Source organism: Myotis brandtii, unplaced genomic scaffold, assembly GCF_000412655.1.
Source record: "Myotis brandtii unplaced genomic scaffold, ASM41265v1 scaffold34, whole genome shotgun sequence".
Classification (NCBI taxonomy): domain Eukaryota; kingdom Metazoa; phylum Chordata; class Mammalia; order Chiroptera; family Vespertilionidae; genus Myotis; species Myotis brandtii.
The window spans coordinates 2,365,287-2,374,973 of NW_005363098.1; the positions used below are offsets into that span (position 1 = coordinate 2,365,287).

Here is a 9,687-nt window from a genome sequence, read left to right on the forward strand (position 1 = left end):
AAATAATTAAACAAATATGTATTGAGTTCCCAACAGGGGCATGGCAAAGTAATATCCTAATTTTTTCAGTGCCTGATGTCAAGTGACTACTGCAAATCTGAAACATTAAAGTATCCTGAAACTAAAATTCTCAATACAACTTCCCAGCCACAAACACAAACCATTAGATGTTGCAAGCTAAGGCACCAGAGAGCTCTGACCCAGTAATTTATGTCATTTCCATGACTATTCTTGCAGCTGAGTTCAACTGCAGTAGGATTAAAACAAACAAACCTGGTTCCTGCCTTTATTCATTCAGTTTCTTTGCCAGAAGTCCTTGACCTGCATTCATTTTTTTGAACACCAAAAATGACATGCCCAAAAATGTAATTTTATTTAAGTATTCTACATAATAAGCATCAGGAGATATATCTACTCTATGTTTTGTTTTACATATTTTCACTAAAAACAAAAAACATCCCCTATGTTCATTGCAGCACTATCTACTATAGCCAAGACATGGCACAACCTAAATATCCTTCAACCTATGATTAAAGAAGATGAGGTATGTATATATAATGGAATACTATTCAGCCATAAAAAATGATGAAACTGCCATTTTGTGACAATATGAATGAATATTAAGAGTATTGTGCTAAGTGAAATAAAATAAAAAGCAACAAATAAAACAAAACAAAACAAACTCATAGACATGAACAGCAGTATGGTAGTTACCAGAGGGAAGGGGGGGTATAGGGAATAAAAAGGGTACAGAGGGTCAAATACATGGCGACAGAAGGAGACTAGACTTTGGGTGGTGAGCACAAAATGAAATACACAAATGATGTATTACATAAAATTTTACACCTAAAATTTATATAATGTCATTAACCAATGTTACCCAAATAAATTTAATTTAAAAAATATATAACAGGTAGCTTTCAACTCAAACAGTTTCAAGTTCAGCTTTTAAAAATTTAAATTATTTTCTATTCACTGGAAAATTTCTAAAGCTAGACTTCGAAGTCTGCTAGACACATTAGATGTTTAAAATACAAGTGAAAACCAGTTACACCTATATAATATGCAAGCAATTATTTTCATTTTCATTTTTTTGTTGTCTTCTAGCAAAAGTTGTACAGAAATGAGGAATTAGAAAATATCTCTAATGGCAAATTATAGAATTTTTTCATTAACATTACTTAAATAAGTCAAAGCACATTTCTAATATTTGTAGCATAAAATGTTTCAATCAGACTAAATTTCACAATTTGTCTCAGTTCCGTAGTCCTAGAAGGTAATTTAATATTTTGTTTCTACAGTCAGAATCAAAAATAGCATGCTCAATTTAGTAATCTTAAAAGAAAGTAGATACAGTGAACAAAACTTTAAGGAGGGCATTTAATCATTTTTATCATCATATCCTTACAATTTGCAACTCAATCAAGAAAATAACACATTATGTTTTCAAATGTAGGTGTTAAAAATTCAAAAGTATAAAATAGGAAATGTTGCTTAAAATAAAATATTGTAATTATATAAATTCAAATATAGATGTAGCTAATAAAATCACTTGATTAACTACTTTCCTTAACAGTTCACTTCAAAATGAATAAATATATGAGTAAACAAATTTTTAGAAGTAATTGAGGAAAATGAAATACCTACAAAGATCTATAGCTGCACCCATACTGGTTTTCTCTTTCCCCTTTGCTTCAAATTCATAGGTGATAAAATACAAAATTAAATTACTCTGTTCTTCATCTGGCCTTGATCATATCCAAAGCCATTTATCTAAATCTAGGCCTTCTATATAATATCAGGGTCCAAATCCTAAAGGTATCACTTTACCTCAATGCAGAATTTCCCCAGGCTCCATGCTTGTCTGTGAGAATGTTGATAATTTTCTGGATTAGTTGAATTGCTGTCACATGGTCTCGATATTTAGCTGCTCTTATCAAATGATCACACATCTTCTCATCTTCTCGCTTGTCTGCAGAATACTGGGCACAGAGTGACTTGAATAGAAAAAAGAAACATCTATTAATCCTATAAAAATATGGGAAAAAGCTTTAAAATGCATCATGAAATAATCTTCAATATGAACTGAACCAACCAAACATTTAAAGTTACTTTTATATCCCTCATTGACTGAATTAACTAATATTTAGTGATATATTATCCGTACAATACCCCAAGAAATTATTCTCTGAATCTATTTATAAAGTACACTCAGAAGTGGTCAATATTTTAACAGAAACCTGAAAAATTAGAAGCAGCTAGTCAAGGGAAGATGCAAGGGCCCACATTACAAGTAGCATTACAAAGCACTCCAAGCAAAGTGAGTAAGAGAAAGAATGACATGAGTTAGGCAGCTGCATCATTTAGTACTGTGCAGTTGTGCTAAGGAGTTTAGATTTTATTCTAATACAATGTGATACTAGTAGAAGTTTTTAACCCCTAGAGTGCAGGGGAGCGCGATTGCGCTCCTCCTGTCTTTCGCCAAAAGTGCCGGGAGCACTATCAAAGCTTCGAAATGGCATCCAGTTCTAAGTCTGCTTTTATTAGTGATGATGATATTGCTAAATATGTCAATGTAGTAAAGGTTTCCTTAAGTTTTTGAATATGTAACTTCATTTAGTTGCGATTCATAATTTTTTTCCTAAACTGCTGTAAAATCAGCAAAAATGCCTTGGCAGTTTTAGCATAGTTCCTAGGATATTGGTTGGCACTCAAACGGTTAAGCAGTGAAGTGTTGTGATTTATATATTAAAATGATCACTACAGACGCCATTTAGAGAATGGAATGTAGTGGGATAAAAGAGAGACCAGGTATAAGGCCGCAGCAGAGGTCCAGAAAAGAGACTATGGATGGCTTCCAATAGTGAACAGCTAGTTCTCAACACCTTGAAAAAATGAAAAACAAACAAACAACAACAAAAAAAATCAGTAAGGGCTTTTAAACCCTAGCTTTGCAATAAGGACCAGCAGCACTAGAGTCACCTAGAAACTTAGGGAAAATGCAGAATTATAGGTCCCACTCCACACCTACTAAATTAGAATCTGGATTTTAATAAGATTCCCCAGGTGATTCATACATTATTAGTTTGTAAAGTGCTGTCTTAAGACATCATCAGTTTTGCCGAAAAATTTTAATATTCTCAATCACCAGTTTTCAAGATGTTTATTTCTTTTCTTCTGGAATTCAGATACTCCTGGTATCATGTTAATGCTATACTACCTAGTTAGTTAATTGCTTAAAATAGAAAAGCAAAGATTAATGTATACTTGATTCTTGATTCTATTCATATGGTCTGTTGGGATCCACCCTGCCAAATACAAGCTCACGTACACATGTACACTCAACCTATGGTAGATAACAAAAATTTGATGTTGGAACAAATAAAACTGACTTATACTGCCTGCCTTTCCTTCGGTATACCAGTTATACCTACATAGATTGTTGCCACACACTACCCCCAGCACTGCCCTAGCAACGAGAGGGCCCTACTTTTCCTAAACCAATGAGAATAAAATCCCTCCCACACTGAAAAATTGGCTCAGGGAAGGGCACTTGATCTAACTGGTGCATTAAATGAAAAGGTCAGGATATTTATTGGTACTTCCTTCCTCTTAGGGTGTAAAAGAGGAAGCCCATAATTCCAGAAGTTCTGAAAGCTCTCTTTGCACTATGAGGGAAGCTAGCCTGAGAATGAAGCCAAACCCAAAGGGATCAGAGCCAGGAGCATTATAGAAATACAGAGCTTATTACAAATCGAACCACGAACTTCCGGATCATAGACCAGCCTATCTTTAGGCATTCTACGACACTTTTTTTGAGAACCTATAATATCCCATTCATTCATTGTAGCAGTATGAACTAGGTTTTGTGTTCCTAACACAAAAGTAACCCAATAGACATGGTGTTTATGTACATGCAAAAAAATCAAATTATCTCTTAGTCTGTGCAAAACACTTAGCTATGGAGATCAAAGGTTGGATTATCTTGATAGCCCCTGCCCTGGAGAATTCCCATTCTGTCTAGATTGGGAGGAGGGAAGTGGTAATAAAAGTTATGTCATTCATATTAAATCACTGAAGCTAAAAATGCTTTTTAACAGGAAGGCTTGCAAAAGCTAATGAGGAATATTCAAAATGCTATAAAGAAAGAAAAAGGAAGATTTTGAGAAGTCATTTTTGGATAGGAATAAAGAGAACCTTAAAGCAAAGGCAAGGCAGAAAATTTTCAGGAAGGCAGAAGCAGGACAGTTTGATCCAAGTATAAAATACAAGTAAAAAAAAAATAAAGAAATTCTGAAATGCATAATAAGGATTGAAAACTGCCACTAAGAATCAGAGTACTATATATATATGAATATGTAGTGTGTGTGTGTGTGTGTGTGAGAGAGAGAGAGAGAGAGAGAGAGAGAGAGAGAGAGAGAGAGGATGTAAGATTGGGAAGAAAAACAAAAATCTGATTAAAGTATCATCCTTGGTAATATCTCCTGTCAGACTTGGGCAACTAACTCAAGCTCTTTTGTCAAACTGTCCTCATCTAGAAAATGAGAGGATTATAATGGCTCTAAAAATTGGACAATTCGGAGATTTGGGACCTCTGAGAGCTTAGTTTTTGTACACTGGTAAATGAAAACTAGTTCTTTTATTTAAACCTTCATGTGGAGAAAATAAATCATGTTAGAAACTAGATTAATTTATAAGAGATTAAAGGCAATTGTCACATGATATATTAAAGACTGAACTAAACAAATCAGAGGATAGTTCAGCTTGTCAAAAATATGATTTGAACAAATAAAGACAATGATTCAGAAATACTTAAAGGATAGGGGGAGAAAGAAACAGTTAAAGAAATAGTAGTTTAAGTGAAGATAGTGAATTACTCTATGGGATAAAAGTGTCAACTGCTCTGTGATATTTTCAGAGATTTACTCCAGAACTAGGCAGCACTTTAGAGGTTATATCAAATCTATCCCTAACATATACTAAAACATGTAGGACAAAAGGGTAAACATTTGCAGAATTTTTATACCCACAACATTTCCTACTATATCCATAATCTGCCTTTGTCTAACATCATAAGAGAAAATTTAAATTATTGATGGAAAATAGAAAATCACTGGCTTCTATACTCCCCTGAAATACCATATGACTTCATGTTAAATGGTACTAAAATCACAAAGAAATGCATAATTTAATACCTTATTATTTCTACCTTTTATTCATATTAAAATAGCTTAACTTTACCAAGTTACATTTTATAAGCATTTGATAAGCTGTAAAAGTTTTTTCTTGAAAGGGCATAATCCTAAAAAGAGTCCAAGGTAAACTAAATAGTAAAATGGTTTAAAGTGTTCTTTAATGGATCCTCCTTTACAATTTAAACAGCAACTTTTCATATCTGACATAAAATCTATAGATATAAATCACATTAAAGGGCTATTCTTTCCCGATTATCAATCTCTGTCTCATTGTGGAACATTAGAGTCACATCTGACCTTAAAACATGATAAAAGGAAACCAAACAAGAATGTTTTGTAAAGATACAATGAACTCATATCTATTTTTTAAAGTATCTATAAAATGTAATTTGAACACATCCTTATTAAAAACCAATAATATATTCTATGTGTGACATATCAAAGTCCAGTACATACAGATCATGAATATCTGCTTGAAGATCAAATCTATGTTACTTACTGGTGGGTTATATACTTGTGTATGTGTGTGCTTGTGTATAAAGACTAACTGGAGGTATTCTAAGAAACCAAGGGCAGGTCTAATACTTTCATTCAGTTTTACTTTATATCAACTTCTCCGTTTTAAGAAACACATAAACTAGGTAATATGACATCAAAATGTCCGCAAAAATATCTGAATCTAAAAAAAAAAAAAAAATGAAACAAGCATCTTGGGAACTAACAATTCAAATGTATTTGATTATTGCTAAAGAAATCTAAGATTTATTACCAAAGCATTAATAAATTTAAAATAACATAAATAAACCCACTTCTTAAAGAACTTCATTTACTTGCAGAGAAAATATTAAAAAAATAACCAAAGGGAGAAACAATTTAGACTGACCATTTATAACTTGACTATTTTGGCTCTTTAAATGTAAATGAAGAAATAAAGGTAACATCACCTGTAGTCTTTCCTTCCAGATGTTAAATCTCTACCTAACTTTACTATCTGTCCTTTGCATTTTCAGAGAGAAGTGAAGGTAAAATTTAGCCAATTCCTCCAGTTTCCTCCTGTCAGCTTGCTAATCATCCCTCTTGGTGGTCAGACTTTTTTCTTTATTATTCCCTATATGAAACTATGGCATTTTCTCAAGGCTTTGTGAAATTTATCTTGGCAATATTATTCACTCTCACATTACCTACTATTATCAATTTGAGTCATGGCCCGGTGGCTCAGTTGCTTAGGGCATCATCCAGTACATTAAAAGGTTGCAGGTTTGATTCTGGGTCTGGATGCATTCAGGAGGCAACCATCAATGTCTCAATGTCTCTGTCTCTGTCTCTGTCTCTCTCTCTCTCTCTCTCTCTCTCTCTCTAAATCAATAAAAACATATCCTTTGGTAAAGATTTAAAAAAATTTAAGATGGTAATTTGAAGGACAAACTACTAGAGAAGAAAAAGTTAGACAAAAAGATATATAAATCTGAAGGTCCTTTTGATTATTTTATTTAATATCCTCACCTGAGGATATGCTTTATGGGGTTTTTTTTAATTGATTTTAGAGAGAGGGAGGGAGAGAAGAGAGGAAGAGTGAAACATCAATGTGAGATGGAAACATCAGTCGGTTACCTCCCGATCACGCCCTGACCAAGGATCAAACCAACAACCTAGGTATGCATGTACCCTGACCAGGAATCAAACCTGAAACCTTACAGGAGGACAATCCAACCAACTGAGCCACCTGGCTAGGTCAAGGTCCCTCCCTTTTGATTCTTTATCTGAATAGATAATGTGAAAAAATAATATCTGAAAAGTTGCAAAATAATTGGAAATTAAATAATTCATATTGAAATGACTTATGGATCAAAGATAAAATCACAAACAAAATTAGAAATATTTGTGGGAATTGGCTAAAGCAGCAGTTAAAGAAAAAACCTGTAAGACAGAGGAAGATATAAACAAGTGGAAGAATATACAGTGTTCATGGATTGGTAGATTAACATCATTAAAATGTCCATACTACCCAAAGCAATCTACAGATTTTATGTAATCCCTACTAAAATACCAACATCATATTTCACAGATATAGAACAAAAATTTATATGGAACCAAAAAAGGGCAAAGGATTTGAACAGGCACTTCACAAAGGATATTCAAATGACTAATAAGTACACAAAAAGAAAAACTGAAATAAAAACCACAATAAGCCATCACTATATATCCACTAAAAGGGCTGTAATTAAAAAGACCAACAATACCAAACATTGGCAAGGATATAGAGTAAATGGAACTGTCATACCTACCTAGCTGGTTGGAGTGTAAAACCCATAACTACTAAAAAAAGTTATTTGGCAGTGTCTTGTAAGCTTAAATACAGGGTGTCCCCAAAAATGCATAAAAACTTTGAGTAACTATAAAGACAATGTTTATTAAAATACATTTTATTTTCAAAATGTTATAGAATCTACAGAAAAGTGTTTGTACATTTTGGGGGGCACCCTCTACGTAGTTACAACAGCACCTAGCAATTTCACTCCTAGATATTTCCTCAAAAGAACATATTTACACAAAATATATTATATGAAAATGCCCCTAGTTCTTTTAGTCATAAAGCCAAACACTGGAAATGACCCATTATCCACCTATAGACAAGTAGATAAACAAAGTAATACAACTCAGCAAAGAAAAGAGACAAATGAGTGATACACACAACAATGTGGATGAATATCAAAAACTTTATGCTATCCAAAAGAATCCAGACATTAGAGTACCTACTGTATAATTCCACTTATGTGAAAGTGTATATTATGTGAAACTATCCATAATAACAGAAACCAGATAGGCAACTGCCTTGGGTTGGGTCTATGTACGGTATGTGTGGAGGAAGTTACCACAATGATTCACAAAGGAATTCTCTAGGATGATAGAAATTCTCTGTATCTTTACAGTAACAATTACACAGGTGTATACATTTGTCAAAACTCATCAAAATGTATACTTAAGCCGAAACCGGTTTGGCTCAGTGGATAGAGGGTCGGCCTGTGGACTGAAAGGTCCCAGGTTCGATTCCAGTCAAGGGCATGTACCTGGGTTGCGGGCACATCCCCAGTAGGAGATGTGCAGGAGGCAGCTGATCGATGTTTCTCTCTCATCCATGTTTCTAACTCTCTATCTCTTTCCCTTCCTCTCTGTAAAAAATCAATAAAATATATTTTAAAAAATGTATACTTAAAATGGGTGTGTCTTAATACCTCAATAAAGTTTATTTAAGAAGTTTTAGAAATTGAATAGGCAAGGAACGAACAGAAAAGAAAGTAGTAAAAGTATTCATATGCAAAAATAAGCTCATACCAAATAGGTAAGTACCCTAGTCAAATCAATAGAAGACAGATCACCAATAAAACACTGGATAAGAAGCAGATACTTCACAAAAGTAGTGTGTGTGTGCCCTAGCCAGTTTGGCTCAGTGGATAGAGCGTCGGCCTGCAGACTGAAGGGTCCCAGGTTCATTCCGGCCAAGGGCACATGCCCGGGTTGCGGGCTCCATCCCCAGTTGGGGGGTGCAGGAGGCAGCCAATCAATGACTCTCTCTCACCATTGATGTTTCTATCTCTCTCTCCCTCTTCCTTCCTCTCTGAAATCAATAAATATATATTTTTTAAAAAATAGTGTGTGTGTGTGTGTGTTGTGTGTGTGTGTGTATGACACAAACAGGAGAAAAAAATGTATAGCTTGATATGTAAATAAAATAAAAAATAAAAGCACAATAAGGTACCATGACAGAGCTAACAGAATGCTGAAATAAAAATCACTTATCATTTTTATGAAAATGTGAATTAATGGGAACAGCTATACATTGTTTCATTTTTGCAAAACAGTGAAGCAATATCTGTAAAAATAAAAACATGAATACTTTACGTCAAGTAATTCCACCCTACCAAAATGCATGAGCATGTATACCAAAAGGCTCATAAAATAGTCAAAGCAGAATTATTCATAATAGTTAAAAACGGAAAACAATCTAATTGCAGGTCAACAGAAGAAATTATGAAAAGCTAATAGTCTACTCACATACTGGTAAGGTATACAGCATTGAAAATAAAATAGGAAAATGCCCTAGCTGGTTTGGCTCAGTGGATAGAGAATCAGCCTGAGCACTGAAGGGTCCCAGGTTCCATTCAGGTCAAGGACACATGCCTGGGTTGTGGGCTCGATCCCCAGTTCGGGGGCGTGCAGGAGGCAGCAGATCAATGATTCTCTCTCATCAATGATATTTCTATCTCTTCTCCCTCTCCCCTCATCTCTGAAATCAATAAAAATATTTTTTAAATGAAAAATAACAATTAAAAAAAATAGGAAAACGTAGAAGCCTGAATAAATTTCATGAACATTATGTTGAACTAAAAATACTACATCATCCCTCTGAGGTTGTGGGTGGGAAGAGATCAACCAAAGAACTTAAATGCCTATATGAATAGCCCATGAACACAAGACAATAGGGTGTTGAAGG

At 34.0% G+C, this 9,687-nt stretch overlaps 1 protein-coding gene across 4 annotated transcripts in view; it reads right to left on the bottom strand.

The window, feature by feature from the left end:
• Window positions 1-9,687, bottom strand: part of LRBA (LPS-responsive vesicle trafficking, beach and anchor containing) — a 566,714-nt gene that overhangs the window by 304,881 nt on the left and 252,146 nt on the right. For all 4 annotated transcript variants that reach the window (XM_005871408.2, XM_014543868.1, XM_014543867.1 and 1 more), the window contains exon 37: window positions 1,831-1,997. In XM_005871408.2, the coding sequence (XP_005871470.1) occupies window positions 1,831-1,997 (167 nt within the window). The remainder of the gene's footprint in view (window positions 1-1,830; window positions 1,998-9,687) is intronic.